The 27,389-nt window shown below is 48.2% G+C and overlaps 1 protein-coding gene across 1 annotated transcript in view; it reads left to right on the top strand.

Annotated features, from left to right (window-relative positions):
* LOC119404026 (pancreatic triacylglycerol lipase-like) overlaps window positions 1–27,182 on the top strand; it is a 45,287-nt gene extending 18,105 nt beyond the window's left edge. The window contains exons 4-8 of the mRNA XM_037670653.2: window positions 1,721–1,832; window positions 5,371–5,496; window positions 11,421–11,489; window positions 12,943–13,200; window positions 27,052–27,182. Coding sequence (XP_037526581.2) covers window positions 1,721–1,832; window positions 5,371–5,496; window positions 11,421–11,489; window positions 12,943–13,200; window positions 27,052–27,182 — 696 coding nt within the window. The remainder of the gene's footprint in view (window positions 1–1,720; window positions 1,833–5,370; window positions 5,497–11,420; window positions 11,490–12,942; window positions 13,201–27,051) is intronic.
* Window positions 27,183–27,389: the final 207 nt, after the last annotated feature.

A 27,389-nucleotide genomic window follows, 5' to 3' on the forward strand; every position in this document is an offset into this window, starting at 1 on the left:
GGAAAATTTATTTGAAATGCAAAACCAACAAGGCCACATTACAATTCTTGCGAACTGCACCGTACACGAAAGTGTTGATTGCTCAGTATTCTTAAATCAGGGAGGAGATATGTTCAAGCAAATTGAAAATGCGTTGCTTGGCCATGTATCATTATGTACTAGCTGAGTGTTCAGTTAGACGAAATACTAACGCTAATACGAATAATACAAAACTATGAAAAATGCTTTCCGAGTTTTGACGGTGCTAAAACTCGATGATCGCGTAAAACTTGACAAAAGCTCAACCTGAATTGCGAGCGGGAGTGTCAATAGTATAATAATAACTGAGGTTTAACGTCCCAAAACCACGATATGATTATTCGAGACGCCGTAGTGGAGGGCTCCGGAAATTTCGACCACGTGGGGTTCTTTTACGTGCACCTAAATCTAAGCACACAGGCCTCAAACATTTTCGCCTCCATCGAAAATGCTGCCGCCGCTGCCGGGATTCGATCCCGCGACGTTCGGCTCAGCAGCCGAGCGCCATATCCACTAGACCACCGTGGCGGGGCAGGAGTGTCAATAAGCTGAGATCAATTAACACGTGCGAAAGCATAGGGCGGTCAAGTGTGACTGCGTATGTGAAACCGAATGAAGCTGTGGTATGAAAACACGAGAAAGTGCATGTGAATGCGAAGGGCGGTAACACCAGAGCGCCTTGGTGCGACCATGAATAAATTGAAATAAAAAGTATGCAGAGATAAGGCACATATCTGCCGAATCGTTATTGTCACCTGCTTCTAAGTGACGATAAGAGTGAATAGCTGACACAGACACGGCCATCTTCACTGACGTTGCGGCCAGTTATCTATGTTCCTCATTCTGTAGAAATAATGAATAAGGGGAAACAACACTTGTGTGGCTTGCCTCCTCAATCATTGCCTTGAATCTATATTACTCTTATACGTATGGTTCGTGCACTGTTGGTATTATAGTCTAAGCTCTAGGAAAAGCAGTGTATATTGACATTATGCCCCAAAGAGGTATGAATAGAGAGCCTTTCATTTTTAAGGACGGCCAGTCCCGCAAGAAGTGATGAACCGCAGCGCAACTACTGAGACGAGGACGATAACAAGGACGAACAAGGCACTTCTTTGTTCTTATTTTCGTCATAGACTCGATATTTGCTCTGTGGCTCACCATGCATCCCCAAATCGCCCAAGTTTTCACGTTATTTCACGTAGTGCAGTGTTTCTTCGGGAAGTCGTTTCTTATTTGCAATTAGGTTCGAATTAGAATCACTAAGAAATGGACGAAGTGATGTTATGGTACACACCGCCGCACAAGGTATATGTTTAAACGTGGTTTCAGTATATGACTACGGCACGTTATTGATTTATGAACGAAACTCACCCGACGTAATGAAACCGTAGAAGAGAGAAGTTCAGAGGAAGAGGAATACTTCAAGTGTTGAAAATCGATCGAATCGGAAATATCGCTGGAGCCAACGTGCGGACAAGGTGAACTGTCTGCTTAGAAACCAACGAAGACCTTGTCGAAATCTCGGTTCCAGGGACATTTCTCGCTCGACGATTTTTCAACCTTGCCAGCAGTGTCAACTGCGAGCACACATTGCCTTGTGGTGCGTTCATTTTACTGTACTGGGATTTTAAAAGTATGCATGGGTCTGTTAAGTTTTCGCAGGAAACACATGATGAATACGTATTTTGTTTCTTTGCAGAACGTGACAGGGGCTAGCTGGAACAGCTTTCACCTGATTGGCTGCAGCATAGGAGCCCACGTCGCTGGCTTTGCGGGGAAGTACCTCAACGGTCAAATCGGACGTATAACTGGTACGCAAGAATAGTTTAGCCATTAGTAAAGCGGCTTACGTGGGAGCGCGCATTTCTGCGGCACTCACCATGGCGCTCCTTGCAAAAAAAAAAAAAAAAAAAGGTTCGAAGAGAGAACGAATATGAAGAACAGTAGAGAGGCAGAGAAAGTGTTCCGGTATTTTTATACTTTATTCACGGCGGATGAAATGAACTAGGAGCCTCACCAGCAAGCATACGGAGCATACGGCTGGCAGTGTAAGCGGTATGTCAACAAAAAGCGTTGAGCTAAAAGTCAGACAGTCGGTAAGATTTACTGAATAGCAGGGATGAAAAAAAAAGTCACGAGGAATTTCCTTTGGCAAGTTGTCTAAGTGATGCGTACGAAGTTGCGGCAGTCCCTGGAACGCCGTTTTCGGGCGGCATCGGCCACGGCCGGGTTAGGGGCAAGGCGCGACGCTTACGCGCACGTCTTCCCTCTAACCCGGCCGTGCGTGTACAGCGCGCTCATTTAGGTCACATATGTTGAATATTTTGGAAGCGTTGATGAGTAACGCAGTGGCTAAGACACTCGCTTTCGAAGTTCGAGGGTCCGGCTTCAAACCCAAACATCGGAGTGAAAACTTATTTTCCTTCATCAGTGGCACGGGTATCGAGTGTGCTATCCTTCCAGACCACCCTGTCAAGCGCCGGTGAGAGTTGTCCGCGAAGCTTCATGAAAATGAAGAATATCAAAATGCAACGAGTTAAGGTAATGTATACATGTGACAGAGTGGAGATTAAGGTATGTCATAAGTTAAAATTGGACTCATATAATTAGTGTAAGTTAGTATAAGCAGCAATTACATCTAAGAAACCTATCGGATCAGGTTCGTTGCGGCTCCTGGCAGATCAGATCTCAACCACGCGCTTCTCGGCAGCGCGCGTAACGCAAAGGTTTCCATAGAGCACGCCAGCGCAGGAGATGTGTGTAGGGTGTTCCAGCTAAGTAAAGCCAGAGTTTAAAAATGTGCCGATGCACTTTATGACGACACGACCAAATGCGTGTTGCGCACTGGAGTAAGTCACAGTATTTTCTGTGCTCTGCTTAATTGCTGAATTAAGCAGGATTATTTAACTCCCTTGTAAAGCAATGAAGCTGGGCGAAAAAATGCAATTGGAAAGTTGCAGACAGGTAATACACGGAGCGCCATTTCCAACAGTGTTCATTCAGAAAGACCACAGCAGATATACACCGCATGCTGTCGCAGATCATCAATATACAGTCGCATTCAAGTAGAAAAACTGATTTGGTGATATTGAAATTGATGCCATGCTAACACACTTAGCACCTGCTTCTATAGTTCTGTTCGCTTCAGTGATTAATCTCGCCCATTTATCGTGGCTTCTGGCGACTACACAGCCGGCGCGTAAATTCGGACTCCACTGCAATCTCAGCTACAAATTGCCAGGTGGCCTTCTCTGCCATTTCTAACCTTGTGCTGTCTCAGTCTATCCTTCGGGCATTGTCCAGTATGGCTTACGTACCACCTACCACACGACAAGGGAATATCGTCGACCACTACCGTCTGGCAGCTGACATATTCATCTTCGTGATTTACGATGCAGGCTGGAGCTCTTCGGAGACAAGGGTTATTCATCCTGCAGAGCCTTGAAAGCTTTCATGGGGCAGAAAAGGCCACCTTTATATCAACGTGCTTAGCAATATTTTTCACATTATGGGACACGCGATGGACATAGGGAATCACGGCTAGCTTTACGTTCTCCTGAGGCGGCTCTTGAAAAAAACTTAGAAACTCAATGAGTTCGTTCAATGAGTGTGAGTTTTACAGTTACTCAGTCCTTCTCTCTGCAGCTGACCGGGGTTCGCAGTTTCGCGCCGCTGCCGTTTCGCTTGCGATTCCCGTGCTCAAAACGTAGCATTTGCGTAACCGCTGTCGGGCGAGCTATTGCAGCCGTTCGCTCCGTGCGGATTGCATGGAGCGAAGGGGCCGCGAGCCGGGGAAAGACCTGCCAAGGTATACGTAAACTGGTAGCGAAACTACCATAGAAGCCCATGGGTCAAGTAGTTGGCGGGTCGTTGCCACCGTCGCCCTCTACGTATTGTGGGCACAACTAACAGATAGCAAGCGAAAAATCAAAAATAAAATATGACGTCATAACCGGAAGCGGTAGCGATGTCGCGCATTTGCACTACATGGCGCCAAATTGGAAATGTTTTTAAATTGCTGATCTTTTAGATGCCTTTGATAAATACGCGATTTTATTGCGTCTTTACGGCTCGCCAATGGCGTGTGCGAGAGAAATGGAAGATCAACAAGAAACACTAGGAAAGCAAGCTTGTTTTATCATACATGAAAAAATCACGATACAACGGCTCACCGAGCACAATAGCACAATAGTCGGAAAACTCACGTTGCCCAATCGAGGAAAACCACCGGAGCGAGACAGCACCCTTGAAAGTATCACTTTGGCAGCCTTAACAGTGCAGCGTTTCTTCGTTTAGCGTGCCGCATTCAGCGTCACGAAAGGCGAGGACACGCCGGCTGTGCGCCAGCGAAAGCAGTCTTCAGTCACAGGAGCGGTTACCTACACCATTCTGTGAGCTTGTTTAGCTTCTCTCAAGTGTCACGCTAGTAAAGAACTCATAGGCCAATAAATAACTTACGGAAGATACGCTCAAAGCCACAGCACAAAAGCGAGCGATGCCTCGTAGACCCTGCAATGCGCTGAGCCCACATAGCAGACGGCGTGCATACGCCCCGCATTTCTGGCGCTCGACCAAAAAATATGAGCGAGTCAACTATTTAGGCAAGTGCCACATAAACCGTAAATTACATTGATAGTTGACTTTCACATGTGGCAATAGTTTTCGACCAGTTTTCGTTCCAATTTCTTGACCGATGTGAATTGACCTTGCACCTGCTCTTGCAGGGCAAGGTATTTGGGCTTGTTGGTACACCATTTGAACAGCTAAATAGCGCAAACTTCAAGGACGAAAGACAGCAGAATGCGACACACACAAACGCTAACTTCCAACTGAATTTTATTAAAGAAAACACACGAATGTAAAAGGTAACCGCACGCCTGCGCAGCTTCACATCCACCCTGCAGGCACCCTGCAGGGCAGAGGAGAACCCGCCCTACTACGGTGCCTCGATAGCAGCGCCGCCGCTCACAGGGTGCAGACACCTTTTGATCCATCCCGGGCTGCTTCTTCGCGGGGAGCCATGTTGGTCCGAAAGTGTTAGGCGGAGTGCAGTGGCTGGCAGGTTGACGGGGCTGTAAAGGCGTTGGTGTTTAGGTTTTTACATCAGTTCTTTGACCAAACACCATGAAAAAAATTTTTTTCCGAGCTTGCTGACGCGCATACCACCAGTCCGTTACGAAGGGGAGGCTCGTTGCATCCTTGTGCCCATCAATTCACGTGGTTTATGGCCTAAAAACGTCGTACTTACCGTCTGGGATTAAGAGCTCTTTTTCTCGATGCTCAGAGTACATGCTCTTAGCATGGAACCTAACCAAACGCGGAGTGCATTATGGCTCTTCTAAAACGCAGGTCTGGACCCCGCCTCTCCACGCTACAAGAATCTGCCTCCGCAAAAAAGGCTGTCACGGACAGATGCCCAATTCGTGGATGTCATTCACACAGACATCTACGGCGTGGTGCCCTTCGGGGGCTTCGGTAAGTTCTATGCATGAGACGCCGTGCTGCCGTCGCGTGAGTGAATCGATTTCTTGCAGGTGCTGCTCCACTCATTCTATAAACGTTCGTGCTTTGCATTGGTGGTAATGGAAACTTCAAAAGTTCGAAGCATGTGATATGTTCAAAGGCATTGTACTTATACGACGCTTACTGGCGGAATGCACTATACAGGTTGTCCTACGCAACTTTAGCCAACACTTTAAAAATAAAAGACGACCAGGAAGTGAATTGAGCTGAACGCGTACCATTATCACGAGCCTATAGTTACACAGCGAAACGGAGCGCCGCGTCGGTGCTTCTTAGCATAACTCCAACCGAAGATGTTTTATTAATTCTTTATTGGCGTCTATCTAGAATTTCCGCTCACGGACAACGCACATTTTTCGCTGACGACCAACGACGCCGACACCGAAATTTATGCGAAATGAGCTCTCTAACGCTGTCGTGTTAATATCAAAGCAGCCTGAGCAACCATAGGCTAATAGCATGCGTTCAATTCGCTTGCGACGTGCCTTTCATGGCTCAAGTTGCGCGGGACAACCTGTATAACCACCAGTAAAGCTTAACCTAATCCCGTTGTGGTAGCCTGGGGACTAAGGTGTTGGAATACTAAGCTGGAGGACGCGGGTTCGATTACGTGCCACGGCGACCACGTTTCGACGGGCGCGAAGTGCAAGAATACCCGCGTATTTATGTTGAGATGCGCGTCAAAGCATCCCAGACAGCCAAAATTAACCCTGAGCGCCCAACTACTGCGTACTTTAAGAAAATATCGTGGTTCTGGCACGCAGAACTCCGAGAAATATACCTATTATAGCGCAACGTAATATCAAATGAGACGTTTCGCTTGAAACACGAAGTAGATGCGGTGACTTAGAGCAACTTTCGTCATGAGCCCATTTTATGGCCGCTAAAGCGCGAAGACCACTCCCAATAATCTGTAATTTGTTCTGTACTGCGTGAGCTCATCCGATTTTATGGGGGCCAATTGCGAAGTTTCATCACCTCAGCTAACCCTCTGCTGTGTTTCTCACGTCTTGGTATCCATTCCGTTTCTCTCACTGACCATCTCTTGGAAAAGGGGTTGCCAGCGAGTACACAAGAAAAAATGTAACGCATCTCCACGAAGTGAATGATGACGAGTGGACGAAGCTATGTCCTAAGGTCCATAATGTCTACGTTGCAGTCGCAGACTAGTATAATGGGCTTGTGCTTGTAGGAGTTTTATATTGTTGTGTCACAATTATGATTGATGTTAGTGTACTGTTCAACCTTTTTTGTGTCTCACATATGTTACCTGAGTGCTGCCCCATGTAATGTAAATTGAGTGGCATAAAGTGACATAAAGCGTCGACGACAAAGCTCGGTCCTAAGTCCATGATCAACACTTTTTGTGCAAAATTTTCTCATACAACGGACGAAACAGACACGGACGGGCGCAAGGTTCATAATGTGTACGTTGATGTCGCCGACTAGTATAAAGAGTTCGTGCTTGTGGGTGTTTTATATTGTTTCGTAACCATTATGATTGTTCTTCTTCTATTGTGAAGCTTTTTTTCATTCACATACATACATATGTTTCGACTATAGCACCGGTTTTCTAACCACCATGACAGCGGATAGGGAGCGTGACGACAAAACTAGGTCCTAAGGTCCATAATTTCTGCGTTGAAATCACCGACTAGTATAAAGGGTTTGTGCTTCTAGGTGTTTTATATTGTCCTGTCACAAATATGATCGACAATAGTCCATTGTTAAACCTTTTTAGGGGATTTTACACGGTGCTGTGCCGTGAGCACGGACACCACACAACAGACAAGCCTAGACCCTAAGGTGCTTCGCCCCTAAAAGGCGTTCGACAAGGGCGAACGCTGACTTTCAACTGTGCTTTATTGGAATGTACATTGCTGCACAAAACACCCTAACCATGCGCGTCCTCATCCCACGACACGTAAAGTTAATACCGCGTTTTGCCTACCCGCTGGGTGGATGACAATGACGTGACACATGGTCCACGACAAGTGTGGAATACGACTTAAGAGCAGCCGTAGAATCAGTCGATCCCGCCAATGTATTTGCCAAAGGCTTTTGTTTACACTGACTGGAGGCGTAAACACGCTGATAACTCCTATATTTGTCGAGGTGACGCATCGGAATTCTCGACAACGACTTCGCCTTTGTTCAAGTTCATGGATTATCGACTGGCTACTAAACGAACAGACCGGAGTTGCAGGAAAATTTTTTTCCGCCGTCGCTTCCAAAAATTCTGGGCCAGAAGCTTTCTGAAGGCATGTCGACGAATGTTATCCGGTCGCTCGAGTTGCCGTCAACCTCAACCGCGTCGTATTTCACAGCAGTTAGCCGATGTCCGACGGAGATTCAGTGGAGTCATAGTGCATGGTTCCGCTTCGTCTGTCCTAGATATGACTAGAGGCCTAGAGATATAACTGATTAACGTGATAATTTGGCCGTGTTGCTAACCCATCGTCAATAAAATTTCAACAGCGCGGAAAAACACGAACGGACGAAAAGAGTGCTGACACGGACAAGTGCAATCCGTGTCAGCTCCCTTTTCGTCCACTCGTGCTTTTCCGCGTTGTTGAAATTTTCTTGAAGAGGCCTAGAGATGATTACTGCTTCGATCTCTGCCATCACTGTGGTAACTTCTTCGAAGTTCAGGCAGCCTCGGCCGAGAACCTTACACAGCGAAGTCTTTACAGATATGCTCAGTCGCTCTCAGCATCCACCCCACCAAGGAGCGTTGGACACTGTAAACTTCCACAGGATGCCGTTGGCGGCGACATGGTTCGCCACGTGGTTTTCTGCGAACATGTAAAATAGTTTAAATCCACTGACGTTTTTAGAAAGGTGCTCTTGTTGTCCGAATAGATAAGCCTGGACAGTCCCCTTCGGCCGACAAACCGTTTCAAGCATAACAGGAATGATTTAGCTGTCATGCTACAGACGAGCTCGAGGTGAGCGGCTCGCGAAAACAGCACACGTGAATAAGTACTACGCAGCACTTTGCGTCACCATGGTATGTGCGTGCGAACAGCGGGCCGGGGACATCTGGACTGAGAACCTCGAAATGATTCATAACATCCAAAGGTATAGCGCATACAAAAAGAGAGAAAGCGAATGACACATACACAGCGCTGACACATAAACACACATGCACATTAAAGCCCGCGGTTTAACCTCAGTTGAAATGGTTCCTAGGCGTTATCCTGTGACTTGGCAAAGGAGCGGTTGGAGCACTTCCTGTTCTAGTGGCGAACCGTTTGCACACATTGCAACTGGGCATAACGTTTTTCATCAAGGTACACCCTCGACAAATCCAGCAGAACTCTCTGAGCTGGGTAAGCTTCTCTCGTACACCTCTGTGTAAGACTTTTTGCTGAGTTCTAATGACCACCAGAGTGGAGTAATGATGATTTACTGGGAGAATATCGAGTGTTTGTCTCCTAGTGGTGAATTCAGGAGTGATAAGCGTCCGCCGACTCTGAGAATTTCGCCGGTTTGTATAAACGGGCGGAGATCGGCACTGCGAAACGTGGGTTCTAGTGGCCGTCCGCGTGTTTGGCAGTTGAGCTCCGCATAAAGTTATTGTTTTCTGACGTGTTTAACTGAGTAGTGCTCCGCCAGCAGGGCCTTCTGCCACCTTCAGTTGGCTAATTTCTTCTGGTGTGTGTCGGCAGCGGTCTGTGAATCTATACACACAACATGTGACTCGCAACAGGTGCTGAAACCTGCTGAAACGCTCGATGCGTGCAACCGGACTGAATGTTTCTGTGGCTTTTACTACTTGAACTGCTGCTGTCTTTTTGTCCATTGATCGGTGTAGCCGGTCTGGATTATGCCGTACATTGAGCTGAAAGTCGCCTCGCCTAATGCCACTCCTCGCATTAGTAAATCAGGTGGGTTCTCCAATACTGGGAGATATCTCCACAGGTACGATTCTGTTCTGCACTTAATGTCCGCGATACGATAAGCAACAAATTGCTTCCATCTCGTGCAGTCTCCTCGAATCCTCGGCCATACAAGTATAGAGCCGGTCCACAGAGTGAGTATTAGTAAGTCCCCTGCTTACGTCTGTCAGCAGTCTTGCGCCAACGAATGCACCTAACACCTTCAAGCGTAGTATAGCGTCATTTTCTTAATGGGACCACACATGCCGTAGAGATGGGTTCTGCAGCCATTGTTGTCACAGCGTAGACTCCTGCTGCGTACGCAGCTGGGCTGCCATCGCAGAATGCATGCAGCTGCATTTAACTTGGCAGCTTCCTTCCTCCGCCGAGAGATTCCTGTTTCCTGCAGTTGCAGAAGCCGCCCGACTAGGCCTTCCCATTCGTCTCGGAGGTCCTTGGGCAGTTGCTGGCGCCACCTTATTCTACGTGTCCCGAGTTTTTGGAACAGTCCCTATAGCAGTCGTGTACGGTCCAATGATTCCCAGTTTATCAAATAACATGTACACCACTGTTCGGTCTACTTTCGGCTAGTGTCGTGTAATGGTGCATAATGTTGGCGAATCGGTAGCTATACTGGCTCCTGTTGGCTGGTGGTATTTAAGTGTTGGCTAACGGTCACTACTGGCGTTGTTTGCTAGTCTTGACAACCACTGGTTGCTTGAATTGTGTTAGCTAACGCAGGCTACTTCTTACTTGCTAGGAATTGCGAAAGATTCTTCTAAAGCAGCAATGAGTCGCTGCTTTAGAAGAATCGTAGTCGTCCACGTAGCCATAAATGCCCGAAGAGTCAATTAAAACAGCACAAATTCGGATGTAAATGCTAGGTAAAAATATGTCTCTAAATATATGAGCAATGAATGATTCAATACACATACCCTTGAGTTGGATATAAAGCTTCCCGCTGTGGTTACTGACTGTTGAGCGAAGATAAAGCTGTTTAAAAGCGTGATGAAATTCTCCAACTTATGCCTGCTGAGCCCAGAGATTCTCGTGCGCCTATTCCATTGATTTATTAACATATAGCAGCCAAGAACTTATCATGGGCAAGCGATCAAAATGGATCCTCAATATCGGCACAAAACCCGTTGGCGGTATTAAAGCTTTTTGTTGCTGACCTTTTTTTTTGCCATTGTATAAAGCCAGTATTTTCTAACTAAAATCTTCAGTTGGGAGTTCAGCACTCGTCTTGTCTGTGTTCGTTTTGGATTTCTGTCCTTGTCTTTTTGGCGCTGCTTCAAGTTACGTCAAAAACAGACAACGGGAAATGCGTACAAGCAGGTAGTGCTTCTAATGAATTGAATGTTGACTGCTGTGAACCATGCACAGAATATGCGGCCGCCACCGCGTATTCACATGCAGAGATCTGAAAAATTGCAGCTCCTTTTACAGTAACGAGGTAGATGGTTCAGGCATACAGTATTGTGCTTGTCAAGGTTACGTCAGTAATCGCAAGCTGCCAACATGAAAAAAGCTGCCATTCTCCACGTCGTAGTTGTGAGTACACCTTAGGCGATAGTTGACGCATCAACTCGATTCACTTGCATAGGCTCATTACAAAACAGCCGTTGAGAGCTTTATCACAGCCACGGGGAGCGGGACAAGAGAGACACAGGAGACAGAATAACTTCCCATGCTTTATTGGGCGTACAATAAACAACCTCAACGCTAGAGCACAGTGCTGTCTTTTTAAGTGCTGAGGAACGCAGCGAATATTGGTAATAATGAAAAAGTTTGGTCGTTACGTGACCGCCTGCGTAGCGGCTTGACGCTTCTCTCTCCTCGAAAGGACATCAGCCGCATCTACGGTTAAGATTTGTGTCCACTGGAAATATTGTTTCTGCAATAAAAACAGCATTACTTAAAATGAAAGCGTACTGCGAAGAAGCCAACTTCAGAATGGCTCTTTTTACATATCTTGAATGTACTGATTTACAGGACTGAAGGAGCCGATCGGCCACATCGACTTCTTTCCCAACGGCGGTGACAGGCAGCCAAACTGCTCCAGTGAGTCTTGTTCTACTCATCACAATGCCCGCCCCTACACATGCACGCGCGTACACACAGGCACATACGAGATGCATGCACGAGCTCACGCACACACGCACGCATAAATGCGTGCGTGCGTGCATCTACGACGCACAAAAATTGGGAAGGGGCGAAGCATGTAGGGAAGGGTGTGTCAGCTCCACTAACGTGAAACCTGTGGACGGGCGAAGCATGCAGCGTGCGCCGGTAATTCCCACCGCAATATCACTGCTAAAGGGCAATGAGAGACAGAAGAAAGATTAGACACAGAGACCCGCAGTCCGCTTATAGTTAACGTGCAGGCTGCCGAATCTTTATTGTTCAACAACACATAAGAGAAATCTCCCACCGGCACTACATTGCAGGTCAAGATCCAGTGCCCGTATATACGGAGTGGCAGGCGAATGGTTGTGCAGCGCGAGCAGTCGGTTTTTTCAATCAACTCGCTAGCAGACGCTGCCTGCGTCGGCGTTGTCTCTCGCGGGCGAGGGCGCGTTCTCGTTCCTTGCGAGCTGGTAGTTAAGCGTTCATCGCAGAAAGCGCGTTTCCATAGTCAACGCGCGCCGTTCGCTCTCTCTCGCCACACGGCGAGCGCTGAGGCGGTGGCGCCTTCTCTTGCGTTCAAGCAAATGGACTGCGCTAAGCAGACGACGATGCACGCCGACAAGCCTAGACCCTAAGGTGCTACGCGCAGGCACGCACAGGGAAGTAAACGCAGTCCTTAGCTAGGTCACTGTAAGCATTTATTTACTTGAGATCGCAATGCATGTAATATGTATTTTTATCCTCGCGCTTGTTTCACCTTTTGTAGATTTTACATCTTTTTGCAGTGATTTTCAGCTGAGTTATTTAATATTAGCTATCTCAGTATCCAGGGCTTTCCAACGTCGTTTAGGCTTACGCTGTTCGAGCAATGATTCGTTCTTTACTGATACCCGTAGTAAGGATTACACGAAGGTGGTAAGGAACATCAGTGCCAGTGATGCTATAAATAAGAGTCTAAGGAATGGCGGCTGGAGTAGCGTTCTCTCCACGGCACAAGGGAGAGAAAAGTGCAGATGACGATTGCTACAAGCTGCGCTAGCGCGAAGCGTATGCAAGTCCGCGCACAGCATGTCACAGCAGCGTTGGTAAAAGAATCGAGGACGCGGAGTTAAATATTTGTCAGACAACTGACTCATTGCTTTGAGACTGAACAGAGAAATGTGCATTTTTTTAGTCTGCCTCAAGCTCACATGAATATTGGAAGTCCGCGAGTGGGAACCGAAAGTGACCGCAAGACCGGAAGTGCCTAACAGTCATTCTTTTCTCTTTCCTTGCTGTTTATTTGGTCACAAACCGGACATCGCACATCATACGCCGTTGCAGAATGTGGGTGAACCAGGCCTAGCACTTCATTGTCTTCGATATGCGACTCGCTTGCCTCTTGCAGGGGCGGATCTTCTGTGCGAACACTTGCGTTCGTACGACTACTACATGGAGACGATTGCGACGGCCGCACCTTGCGCCATGGTGGGCTTCGTGTGTACGGACTGGCCATCCTTTGTGGCTGGTCGCTGCACCGACTGCGGGGCGCGCAACGACCGCTGCCTGCGGTTCGGAGAGCCCGCGGTGCAACACCGGGAGCTGAGTGACGCTTCGCGCTCGCTGCTCGTCTACCTGCGCACTGCCGGGTACTACCCGTACTGCGGTGAGGGCCGACTTGGGGTCACGGTGTAAGATATATACTTTTCAGGTGGGCGGGGACACTTCCTGGCTTGTGTGCGACGCGCGTTCGACCAGATAAAGTACCAATGGCGCGCATCCGCTGCTCCGGTGACGGCAACGGACATCTATCGGCGGGACGATGCAACTGCAAAGACAATGTTTTCTCTACCGTTGGTATGGCAACGGACGTTGTCGGCGGCAACGGCGATGTCGCCCGCATGTCGCGTTTTGCGCTCGCGAAAACCAGGGCGTGCGTTTCCGCTTTAGTTGCTAGCTTGCCAAAGCAGCATCCCCTGACTAGGAAGTTCACATTTCCTGCAAAATGCCGGTTCCTAAGGCAAAACGTTTTGGTCTTGGAAGTTGCGTCGACCCACCGATATGTATCTGCTGCAGTCATCGGACCATTGCGGCGTTGTTACGTTATCTGGTCGATCGCGTCTGGCGAGTATCCTCACCTGAAAAGTGACCGTGCGATGTCAAGAGTTTGCAGCGTTTTTTCGGAATTACTGCATGCCACCGTGCTTTCATAGCACGCTGCGCAGAGCTCACGGTTCTATTCAGTGAATTAGTCCGAAAAGCCGTGAGTGGCTGTGAACGTTAGCAAAATGTATATTAAAACACTGACCAGTCCAATGGCTGAGAACCTCCCCGACTTAAACAAGCCGTCTGTGCTGCAAACAGACGGTAGGGAGTATGGCCTCGGCTCTGCCTTGCTACGGGATTTCGAGGGTGCATTGCGGCTACTTGCGTTTGCCAGTCACCCTAACGCCAGCGGAAAAGATTTATGCTGTCACCGAGCGCGAATGCCTCGAGATTGTATTTGAACTCAAGAAATTTGACATGTACTTGGACGCAGGACTTAAAGTAAGGGGGGGGGGGAGCGTCTGGGGGGCTCCAATTTTTAAGGAAGGGATCGACCCCCCCCCCCCCCCTCGGCAGGTCAACTGTAGCACTGCGGCACCCATTTGAAAGGCGCTGGAGTTGATTTTGTTTTGGTAATAGTCCTTTGTGCGGAGGAATTATAGGTCTCCAATTCTTTAAAATAATAATTTAATCGCAATTATTCCGTCTACGGGGCATCAGCAAAAAAAAAAAAAACATGGTTGATTCCTCGGTCATAGGAACGCGTCTTTACAAAATGTCGTTGAATGTTCACTTTCTATTGATGTAAGATAGCTTGCACAATGTCTATTGGTGTTTGGCAGCTACAGCACCGTTTAAAGTGGATGCACCCACGTTTACGCTTGATGGGACATCTCAGTCCCGGCGAATAACGTCCTTCATCAAGGAAGAGACAAACATTTGTAGTAGCTGTAATAATTAACGATGAGAGCGTAATCAGAGACAGCCTAACTAACTTGGTCGCGCGACCGATGCCAGTCGCAGGTGTGAATGCGCTAGTGATGCAGAGCTATCGGTAAATTGACTATCGATAGTATCGATAGTTTCTTTGAAACTACCGATAGTGTAAACAAACTATCGATAGTACTACTCTTGATAAACTACCGATAGTCGAATCGGTAGTACCATCGGTAATATTACTAGCGATATTACTGCCACGCCTGTTTATCGCTTTGTTTTGATGTATTCGGGTTTCACCCACAGACTGTTATATGTGTTTGACGCAGACCACGCCGCAATGTTTAAAAAGCTTCGCGATTGTTTGACATTTTAAGATTACGCGCCGGACGCGAATATTCAAGTTTATTCAAGAGCTTACGTGAGCACCAGCGATAACGCTGGAAGGTTTGATGACTGATGTATGAAAGACGAAGCGTTCCACCGGTTATCAGATTACTCGACGGCCGGCGATTATTCTCGCCGCAATCAGTGCGCAGCGTCTATCGCTTGTATTTTGAGTTTTGATTTTCTGGGCTCAAGTTCGACCAAAAAAAAGAGCTTCGTATTTCCCAGTCTTACTGGAGAATTCTTCACCGCCACAACCACGTGACAAACTATCCATAGTGGTGCGAATAACGATGCTGTTGCTGGCTGGCCAAATTGCCAAAATATTTGCGATAGTTTACTATCACATTCGCTTAATTTATGAGCAAATTTTTATGGAGATAAATTATTTGCGCAGTGAAAATGGCGGCATATCTCCATCAATAAATTAATATTTAAAAGCAACCAGTTACATCTTACAATTAGCAAACTTAGTTCTTGATAATTTTTTTGTTTTGAAATCATCAAATGCAATATAAAACTCAAGCCGCGCAGTTCTACCCCATGTAACGGCTTCCTTTCCGCTACAGCCTGCTCCTCCGCCTCCGCTATGTACCACGCGCGCGGGGAACCAAATTTATTAGATGCGAAGCAGCTTTTGCTCGGGGCTGTGTCCGTAGGTCCGCAGTTCCATTGGCGATCGTCCGCTTTCTACCACCTATTCGCGGCGAGATCGACCTATAGGTGGCAGCGCCGTCACCCCGCTAGTGTGGATACTGGTTTCGTGTGGTGTGTGTAGAAGTGCACGGGACTTCTGTTTTCACATCGTGATTTTGTGTTCCGTACCCGCAGAAAACTCTTTGTTATCGATGGTGAGGTTTTGTTTGGTGCCAAAATGCCGCACATACTGCACAGAGCTAGGGATAAGCTTCCATTTTTATCCCACCGACGCGGAACGTCGCCGACTGTGGCTCGTTAGGCTTCTTAACGGCAGGACGCCTTCCAAGTACGCGATGGTGTGCAGCAAGCACTTCGACGACGGTGCATTCGCATTCGCAGACGAGAAAGAATGCTGAGTAAGCGATTACTTCGCTAATGTGTACATTTATAGGCTTGTTGCTGCTGTGCACTACGAGCGTGAAGACTGTCGCAGTACGCGAACTCTCGGGGAAGCTTCCCTGTGCTTTGATTTTCCTACACTTCCGCAGGAATATTAAGCGAGAATCAATCGAGAAAGAAGAAAATTAATTCATGGAATTTATTCTTTGTCATTCATGTACCGTCTGCGCTGTGAATGAAAAGTCCGTTCGCGCTTGGCTATGAGTCTGTTTAAACGAGAGTCCCCGAGCCCTTTTGTAGTTCGCGCATGTTCCATTGTGTTTACACGGCCGCGAGAACAGTTCTCAGTATTCCGCAGGGCAAGTACGTGCACCGAAACGCGGCAAGTCTGTATGCATGATCCGGTACATAGCAAAGGGTATCGTTTTATGAGCGCTCACACGCCACGTAAGTGATGAAAATGCGCGAGCGAGTTTATCGCCACTGCTTGTCTTGATGAATATATTTTTCTCGCTCGCTCTCTTTTTTTAAGGGTTTTCGCGGAAGAGATTGAGGCCTGACGCACTTCCGACACTGAACTTGCCACAGCGCATATTTGACAGGCATAAGCTACCTCGCAAGTACACGGGTGTCCTTGTATACATTTCGCCACAAGTTATAATTGAGCAAGGCAACACAGTTTTGTGATTTCCGTGTCATTCCATTTTCTGTTGTGTTTAGGGGATAATTTAAGTACCGAAGTGTCAGACGTGACTTGACAGAAATATTTCTCTGCCGTGGGACCAGGACCGTACACAACTAAAGCTCGTCGCGTAACCTATAAACGACAGTCCCGAAGTTATACACCTAACCACAACGCGCAAGTGCATGAGAGCCTTTTTTTTTAACCACCGAACCGCTAAAAGGCTATATTCACATGAGATTTAATACTTCTCATCTTTAGGACAACGCCAAGTGCACTTTGCAAAGCGCTTGAACCACAGAGCGGCACCTACACTGATATGACTCTAGTGAACGGACGGTACGACAACTACACACAGCACTCTCGACAAGTGCACTCACTGATCCTATTACAGTACATATAAAGCCGATCAAGGCCAAATGCTTCTTTACATGTTGTTAGGCATACGTACGAGCGGTTAAAGTTACACCAACGCAACGGACCAAACCACCTTTTGAGGCCCTGCATGACGTACGCGCACATGCAAACACAACGCGGCTAGCAGACGACGCATGGAGCAATCCACACTAGGCGTGCTTCAGCCAGTAGCCGCCAGGCGGAGACTCCGCTCGATCTCGCGGCCAATAGCATAGCCATATGAGTGCGCGCTTGCGCCAAGGAGAAGTCTTCTTCCTCTTGTTCTTCGACCGCCTTGACGATGATACGTGCAGAGCACTTTAGGGGCCCGGGCTGCTGTATGTTGTCCCAGCTTGGCGTAACGCAGACAAAACCAACGTTACTAGAACAAACTCAGTTTCAAAGCTCCGTATCTCCGCCAGCGGAGGAGGGTGGTCCGAACGGCGGTCGCGAGAACTAGCGGCGCTGCAGTTCCGTCTTGCGCCACTATCGGCGCGTCGTCTGCTGCCACGGCATAACGCTGCGATGCGCCGCGCAGTTGCTCGTGGCATCTGCGCGCCAGCTTTCTTATTGTACTAGTTAGATGGATGCTTAGGTGGATATGCATAAGGTCATCTGTATGCATTGGCCCGCGTGCGTTGTTCATTGATTGGCTAAGAATCGATGTTCGGTCTATATTGCCACGTCCACTTCTTGTTTTATTTTGATGTATTCAGGTTTGACCAGCAAGCACGGTTATCAACGCTCGACGCTGTCCGCGAAGCAGTGTTCGAGAAGCTTTGCGATTGTAATAGATCGTTTTGGTAAGATTTCGCGCTGCACGCGAATGTTCCAGCTTTGTCGAGAGATAACGCCGCCACCAGCGATATCGCTGGAAAGTTCGATAGCGCCTGTATAAAAGCCGACGCGCTTGACTGCTTGTCAGTTGATCGACGGTCGACGCTCTGTTCGCCGCTATCAGTGTATTGCTGTAGTTTGACTTTCAGTTTCCCGGCCAAAAGTTCGGCCAAGTAAAGAGTTTCATCTCGGACCTGCTGACTGCTGCCTTCGTCGACTTCACGACCCTTTGAGAATATTTGAGCTGTCTATATTGCGCTTAATTTCCAAGCATAGGTGTTTCTAAGCGAATGAGGGTTTTCAGAGTATTTTTTATAACTATTACCATAATTTTAGCCGCTGCCGTCTTATCTAGATCAAGAACAACCCAACACATTTGTAAAAGCCCTTATAGTGCACAAAGAAGCGTACTTACTCGAGATACAAAAACGTTCTAGAGAAACAGTACTCATGTTTCTACAATTTATTGAAAAAAACTTTCTCGAAAAACATCACCAATGCTTTGCAATGTTTACAAGACACGTTTTCGCGACGGTTAAAGGGATACTGACCCTAAATCGGAAAATTTTACGAGAACTCGGTAAATGAAACCTCAGTGTGCGATTACATCGAATAGATGTCTTCTCTGAGCAATTATTTCAGCGGATTGTTTTTTTTCCCGTGTCTCATCTTTCTACGTCGCATCCTTCTTCGCTGCCTTAAACAATTCGAACAGATCGGCCGTGATGTGAGCACCGAGCAGTTATTCGCGCGTACTCTGTCGCTAGAAGAGTCGTCAGTATTCAACTTCAGTTTTTCAATTTCACCGAGCAGATGTTCCATGCCCGCAGCACTCCTTACACTGTACGACAGCCATTTGCGTTTCGTGCTGTAGCCGTTCACTACGCAGTTAAATTGGCTCGTCAACTACAATTATCTTTTGCACAAGTAAGTCTCCCTTCCCGAAGCAAAGTGTGGGATTAGGCTAGTTGGTATTTCATTATTAAACTGCTCAGCGCAAAAAATTTGACACAGTACACATAGAAAAGACGAGGACCAGCGCTGGTCCTCGTCTTTCCTATGTGTACCGTGTCAAATGTTTGCGCTGAGCAGCCCGTTCCTGAGCTGGCGAGTGTAAAATATTCCGCACATCTTGTTCAATACCTCGTCGTAAAATCTCTAGAATATCCACTGCTTCGAAGGCATAGCGACAGCTGACAACTGATCGAATGTCAGTGTGATGCAACTCTCATTCTCGGTAGCGTATATATGCAATCGCCTGCCTTTCGTTTTGCTGTTCTATTTCTGGCGGCTCCTCCAAATTGGGCACTGGGCTTTCGCGGGACGCCGTGCGTTTTGGGGGGATTTGCGCCTAAACCCCCAACATTTTGGCTTTGAAATGTGGGGTGGAAGTGCTGGGAACAAGCGCGGCACGGCACCTGGCGCGAGTTCCCACTTTCCACGAGGGATCAAAACTTCTTGTCCCGCAACGACACGACGATAGTGCTTTACAATGTCGACACTCTCAAAATGAACGTCACAGACCTTGCATTTCGCAGTAAGCTTTCTATCTTTGCGATGCAAAGCTTGAATGGCGTAGGTTCTTTTGCAGGTCCGAAGAAGTGTCGTGAAGCGGAGTCGTCGTTGCGGTAGCCGCTCTTGCAGCCCGGCGCAAAGCAAGTCGGCATACCGCTGTGAATCTGTTCGCTCTCGTTACGCTTCGTACATAATGCACGTGTATTCGTGCAAGACGCTAAGCCTGGTCAAGAACAGTCGCAAAAATGACGAGCTAACAAAGCGCAGACGATGCTGCAACCCACGTGCGCTCGTACATCGGCGGCACCGATCACAACAAGCGCCAGCCGCGGGAGCTAGACTAAAGCCTGCTAGAGCTAGACGTGACTGCAGCGCCACTAGTTCTCACGACCGCCACGCGGACCGCCTCTCCGGCGGAGCTTTTAAACTGAGTTTGTTCTAGTAACGTTGGACAAAACCATGTGTGCTGGCACGCGCTAGCGCGTTCGGGCCTGTGTAAGGAGCTATGTAAGACGCTGTGGCCTCTCCCCCTTACACTCTTTCAGCAATCACATGAGGGCCTCGGGGAACGAGATTCTGCGATGAACCCGCGTGGCGTACTTCAACAAGAGTTCAGGATGCGTAACAGCAACAGCAACTACAGTGAATCATCATGGTGTGCTCCACTTGCAAGGACGCGTTAACATCGGGCAAGGTGCCCGTGATGGACGGAACTTGAAGTCGACCCATGCGCTGCTTCGCATCCCCGCATGGTTCCCTTTAGTGGGAGATAATGTAATTTTTTTTTCTGCAATGAGTTCGCGCTGTTGATTTTAAATTATCGATAGTACTTACTATCGGTAGCACTATCGATAGTATCTTTTACCATCGATAGGTGACTCAACTATCGATACTATCGATAGTGCCATCGATAGTTCTTCACCACTAGAATGCGCCTTAAGAGTACAGTGTTCGGCGATTGGAAAGCGGTACTTGGAGCGCGTGGCTGCTGGCGGTGAAGGTGACAGTGAAGGCTCTTGTGAGAGATGGTGAATGCGTCCGGTAGACAGCTGTTCGGTCCGTGGTTCTTTGTGGCACCGGCGGAGCGCCACTTGCAATGGCTACACAACACTGTTCATGTGCCGCGCCGCGCGAGGCGGTTGTAGCTGGTGGGCGTGCGTTACGAAGGATTGCAGTGCTCCGCCGGCACCATCGAGAACCACAGCCAGAACGACTGCTTACCGGATGCAGTCACCGTTCGTGAAGAACGTTCTCGCCCTCGCCGTCACCCTCACCGCCAGCAGCCACGTGCTTCGATTATTGAGTTTCAGTTGCACTCTAAGAAAAAAAGAGTATGCGTGACTCTTCGAAGAGTTCTGACTTGCCACGTATAGGGCTCTCTTTAAATAGTCACGGTGACTCTCTTGGTGGGTGAGGATTGGCTCGCTCCAGGAGAGTCCCCAGACCCTCTAGGAAGAGGGGAAAGACTCCCATCCGAAGGATCACGTTACCGCCTATAGGGCGACTCTTGCCGGTAACACTCCGACGGGGGTCAAGTGACCCACACCGAAGCGTCAAGCGACTCCACAAGTATTTTAAGCTACTCATTGGACCCTTGCTCTACTTTTGCGCGACTACTGTTGAAAATAGTGGAGTATTCATTTTAAGCAAGTCCAATAATACTTGCCTTTCTGTTCAGCGACTGTAAAAAAAGAATAGTCCAGTTTTAGCATTATTTTAATAAAACTCGTCAAAACAACACGTATTTTCCAGCAAAGTTATATGGAAAGCACGAAAAGATGGTCTGTGATTTCCAATAAAGAAGTTTCGGTATTCCTCATATACATGCTTGTATGAGTATAGCCAACTAAAATGTGTGACTGTGATGTGCACAGTGTAATATGGTGATAAATAACCAGAACAAATCGGCATCATGTTTCTATATTTATTCCTTATGATTAGGAATCAATCAAAAAGTGGTGACGGCTGGAGGAATCAGACTTGTGGCTTGCTAGGTTGTCGCTCCTGTTCAGCCTGAGCACCATGAAAAACGGTATCTCAAAAGCAGAACGTGATATTATGATGAGAAAATGAAATTGCAGTAAAGGTTTGCAAAACCTACACAATAAGCGGTTCACACAGACATAATAAAGGCGAACAACAAAACAACAAATGCAAACAGGCATGGTATGGAACCAAGTTTTTTGCCGTTATCGTGTAAAACAAAACATGCAAATAGTAGCTTTTGTAACACGTTACTTGGCGTCAAACTTGCAGCACAAGACGATGTGAGCCTCTTTTAAACAACAAAAGAAATTGGTTTAGGCTCCTTTGCGTGGATGCCACTCACCTCTTTTCCTACGTCGTCTTGTCCAACGAAAGGAAATGTAGGACCGACTGTCTCGTTGACAGGGCGAACGCCGCTGTTGATTTTCCCATCACGAGCGGTGAGGCGCCAGACCAGAGCGGCACCTTCGTTTCCCCGAGTGTGGCTGTCAACTGGAGTGAAGAGGCGGGAGAAGTAATCCGGGATTCTGGGAATAACCAAAACACACACATTGATTATTTGTATTTAAAACCACCCTTTGTTCAACACACCGTTATTGTACACACTTCTGCCACGAGTGTTTCGTCCAAATTTCGCAACAAAAACAAATTTTCCCGTAAAAGGCAGCGGGAACCTGGTTTCGCAATAGGCACTGGCTATACACGAATGCAGGCACTTCTTTTCTGAGAAATCGCTTCAAAATTTGGTTTCAGAATAAACACGGCTTTGCGCCGGCATATCCCGACACCAAAGCACATCCTCCGGCAGTCAGGGGCATGCCGTGAGCGGTTACTGACCGCATGTTTTACAAACGCAACCAATCCTTAAATACTCATATGAACACATGCGAGTACGATGGCCCGAACGACAAAAGCGCGTGCGTATGCCGTCTACGTCGAGATGAGACATGCCATATGCTAGAATTACCGCACATAGCTCCCACAATCACGTACACTCACTCGATTCTGTTATAACGCCCAACGTCATCGCAGTGTATGCAAACCACGAAAACAGCAAACAGAAATGAGGGAAAAAGAATGCACGGCGGCGGCCGCAACAACGCGCGCCGTCGAATGTATGGAGCTTTCCCGCCTTACCGGCGAGACGTATCCAACTAGAATGACTACCGCGTACGTTCTGGAAGCACCGTACTCTATCTGCACCTCAAACTACCCGTCTTTAAGCCAACAAAAAAAAATCACAGCATATCCACGGAGTGAATGATGATGAGTGGGCGAAGCTGCGGAGGTTCATCGGTAAACCGTGAATCTTCCGTGAATTCTGCCCAGTACATCATCACCGACGTGAGATCGGGCGCGTTTATACTAAAGGTTCGATGAGAGTTATGACGACTTGCAGCTCACTTTAATTTTACATGTACGCTGTGAATTTTCATTGTTTAATCACGCACAGGAGAAATCGCACACCCGCACTACCTTGGAGGTCAGAATCCAGTGCCTATATATAGGGGGTGGTCAGTGAACGGTTGTGCAGCGCAGCGGTCGGTTTTTTCAATCAAGACGCTGCCGCGACGCTGCCTGCGTCGGCGCCAATGCGCCGCGAGGCAAGATAGGGAGGGGGGAACCGTAGGAGAGGAGAAACATCTGGCGTCTTTCGTTAAGCAGCTGGCGTCTTTTCATTTTGCTTTAGAAACATCTGGCGTCTTTTCGTTTTGCTTTTAGAAAACATCTGGCGTCTTTCGTTGGTTTATTTTATCAATCAACGGCGTTTTGAACAAAATTTTTATTGTTTAATCACGCACAGGAGAAATCTCACCAGGCACTACCTTGGAGGTAAACAATGGCCGCTAATGGGAATGAGAGACAGAAGTCGGCTTTTAGCTAACACTTACACTTCTACTTCTACTAACGTTTCCTACTGGAACATGCCAATGGCTGCTAATGGGGAATGAGAGACAGAAGAATTCGGCTTTTAGTTAACGCGCACGCTGCGAATTTTTTATTGTTCAACAACGCACAGGAGAAATCTCCCACCGGCACCACCTTGGAGGTCAAGATCTGGTACTAGCGTTAAGACTGGTTAGGCACTACGACGGGGACGAACGGGTGCCGCTTTAAGGAGCTGCGCCCCTAAAACCATTTGTGATGAGGTGCCCTGACGCCGCTTAGAATACGACGAAGCGGCGCCGAAAACGCGCAAGCGCGCACACTGAAATAAGAGTGTTTGCCCATCCTGAAGAATTCTCTGCACGTGCCCGCGCGGCGCGAGAAAAAGAAGAGAAAGAACAGGCCACGTCGGCCGATCAGACGGAGCCAGAAGCTGCAGCAGAGAAGACGCATTGGCTTGGTCGGACGTCAGCGTTCGAGAGGCCAACATCTGTCGGAGGGACCTGGTCGAGCGTCAACGCCCGAGGGACCTCGCAACGACAGTCTTCTGTCCCGGCGCCCAGCGGACGCAGAGGAACCTGCGACATCCCGCCTGGCTTCTCTCGCACAAGACCCACAACGTAGCCACGACCGCCAAGTCAAGGCCCTTGGAGTGAGCGTGGCGTTTCACTAACTCCTTTTTAAAGACGCTTCGCGTGGTTATTGTCTTGCTGCGCTTTGTATTTGGGTTGTTTGTGTATTTTTATGTCAGAATATATGTTTGTGTGCCGTGCCAGTTGCGTCCTCTTCCTTGCGGCCCTCACAAGCGTCTCTGACACCACGCATTAAACCTGCTCCCCGAACCCATATCGTAACACCATTATATATAGAGCGTCTGAGCGTTCTGTACACAGGCATTTTTTTGACGTTCCCACGCGCGGAAGCACGCTGCACACTCAATTATTATGAAGTAGACTAAAGTCCATCTCAAAACGACATCTTGCACATTCAGTAGTGCAGACACAACGTGCGATCAGCAAAAAATGACCCGTGATAATTGTTTGCATCGCTCACTATAAGGGAGCTTGCACAGCAACGCGCATAACGGTGGTAACTCGTTAATTGACAGCTTCATTTGGGCATCCGCAACAGCCCTGCAGACACAGGCTGCTGTTGGAAATGGCTGGCAGATAACTTCCGCAGAGCTGCTGCAGACGCCCAGCTAAGGCTGTTTAATTATTACCTACGAAAGCAGTACACTCACCGTTAACTGGCGCCCGTTGTCCGTATCCGTAGCACCATGAATATTCCGCCGTACAAGCGTCACTTCGTGCACGGAGCCGGCGTCAACACCACCGAAGACGCGCATGAACAGACACGCAACCAGCGCAACCAACGCAACCACGCAACGCATTCCAATAGACGAGGAGACTGAGAGAGGAGGCAGAAGCGGCGCGCCACCCCGGCGCCGTTGTGGCGCGTTGTCTCGCCTCCGTCGGCGAGCCAACGCGCCACAACGGCGCCAAAGGGCAAGCGCACGATATGTATAGCGTATACGGCGGCGCCGCCAATCGAAACGCACTTCAGGAGAGTCCCGTAACTCCAGCCGAAATGCTAACTCTCTTTCTCTGCCTGTACCTTCCAAAAGGGGTCAGATGGACACCCGAAAAGAGTCACGCGGCCGTGACCCTCTTTTGACTCTTTTTTTTCTTAGAGTGTACTGACCACTGTACCTCTTGCTGTCTAGATGGTGAAACATCACTCTGAAATGAGGGGGGTGACTTCAGCAGCGAGACCGCGTGCTCGACGAGTTAAGGAGGTAAAGCACTCATAAGAACTATTGCTCGTAGCTGTTGTTAAGAACCTGTTGCAAGTAACAACCAATTGCTCGTAGCTGCCATGATAGACGTTGCGTCGTCCGATTTATTGTGCAAGCAATTCATAACACGGTAGCTAAGCAATAACACAATTGAAGAAGTCATTCAGGCATCCTTTGAATTCTGGAAATCTTGCGTGACAGATACACAATGTGGTTACGAGGCACGCCGCCTAGAAGGGACGCCGATGAACTTAAACAAGTAATGTTCTTAGCTTGCATCTAAATCTAAGGTATTTTAACACGAAAGTGTTTTATGCCGGGGTCCACCATGGCTCTACTATTTCCGTCACGGATATGACGTTGTAAAATATAAAGATTAACAGTTGGCAAAGAAAAACCAGGAGAAAAAGTTCCGTCACCGGGAGTCGAACTTAGACCCCTCGCTCCGGAGCGCGGGGCGCGAAACGATTCGGCCACAGACGGTACGTTCTTTGCCATGCTAACGGCGGACTATTTATATACACCATTTGCCGGTGGCGGTACTCGGAGATCGGTGGTACATCAGCTTGTTTTCGTTATCACTAGCGAGATGTCGCGAAGGGCTCGAGGAGCGCGCTTTAAAGGTCGTCGCCCCACGCGGATGAGCGCGCACCTCTACAGACGTAGTCGCTCGTGGGCGGCTTATCTCGTGATGGCGGTGGTGTGTACGTCTTGTGCTCTCACCGCAAGTTTGTGTTGAGAGCACGAAGGTCACTTCGTTCACCGCAGCGGCCGCTTTTGCGAAAGGAGCGCGCTGCTCACACAGAAATAAGTTACAACTGTGAAAGTTAGTTCGCGCTCATCCTGTGTTATGTTCGTTCCGTGCTCCTTTTCCGTGTTCCGTGCTGCAAGTTTCGAGCTGCTTGCCCTTCTTCAGGTGACATTGCAATTTGTTGCTCTAGCATTCATTCCTTCTCCCTTGGGGCGAAAGAATGCACAACAAACGCTCAACTACGTCTGTGAAGACACATTTCACTTTCGTGTTATACCGATTCACATGACAGATGGATCAGCCATGTTTTTTTTTCATTGCAGCCGCATATAATTGCGACCGCGGTGGCCAAAAAACAAACTTCTTTTCTCAGTGTGTCCTTAGCAGCGCGGCACCTAAGTAACTAAGATACCATGGCTGGTCAAGTTGAAAACAGAACAATGCAGTTGCGCGAAAAACAACATACGTTTGCCGGAAAAGTGCCCATGCTGTTACCCTTGTTTTGTCTTTGCCTTTCCGCGCAGTTAACTGCTGCCACTGAACGGCACCACATAAAACACAATAATAATTTTTTGGGTTTTACATCCCGAAGCCATGATATGATTACGAGGGGCGCCGTAGTGCAGAGCTCTGGTACGTTTGACCACTGGTGTTCCTTAACGTGCACGTGAATGTAAGTACACGAGCCTCTAGCATTTGGCCGCCATTTAAATGCGGCTGGTGCGGCCGGGATTCGATCTCACGACCTTCGGGTCAGCAGTCGAGCGCCATAACCGCTAGACCTCCGTGGCGGATGGCACAAAGACACAGGGACACAAGAAACGGGAGGACAGATGAGCATTCGTCATTCGTGTCGTTTCTTCCGTGCCTGCGTCTTTGGTTGCTGCAATTCACGAGTACCTTGTACCATCAGAACTGTCAGGTGGGCGAGTTGGTGTGCTTCCAGCTTGAACGAATATTACTACAACAAAAACGAGGACGAGAATAGAAAAGACAGACTACAGCGCTGTACAGACTACAGACAGACTACAGCGCTTGTACCAATTAGCCCAAGCAGGCAGAATGCTCAATCCTGGCGTCGACAACACAGCGTGTACCACCAGTTGGTTATTGTAAGGCATTCTAGTAGCTCAAGCAGGAAGGCAGACTGCGCAAGGAACAAATATCTTTGTGTATCATGTGTGTTTTTCCCTGCTTCATTTTTGGATTCTTGAGTCGCAAGTCGTCCCAAAAACAACTAGACTTTGTCACTACGCAGTGTACCACTACGAGGTGAGGTTGGAGGTGATTGCTGATGTGGCCAGGCGGTATAGCCTGCACAACTCGTCGCTGACAGTCACGCTGGGACCGAAAGTACAGCTGCACGTACCTCTCGTCGTTGATGCGTAAGTGCCACCATAACCTTTACTGCTTATACCAGTCCCTTCCAGCTACGCTTGGCTGGTTCAATGCGGCCCAGACTAGGACATGGCGTGCGCAACATTGGCGGCAGGAAACCGCGCTGTTGTACACAGGTAGAAAAAGGTACCATACGCAACTGTGCATATTACTATCGGAGGTGCTATTGCATCGGGTAGTAGGCACGACGAGTCGCTG

The sequence above is a fragment of the Rhipicephalus sanguineus genome, chromosome 9, assembly GCF_013339695.2.
Source record: "Rhipicephalus sanguineus isolate Rsan-2018 chromosome 9, BIME_Rsan_1.4, whole genome shotgun sequence".
Classification (NCBI taxonomy): Eukaryota; Metazoa; Arthropoda; class Arachnida; order Ixodida; family Ixodidae; genus Rhipicephalus; species Rhipicephalus sanguineus.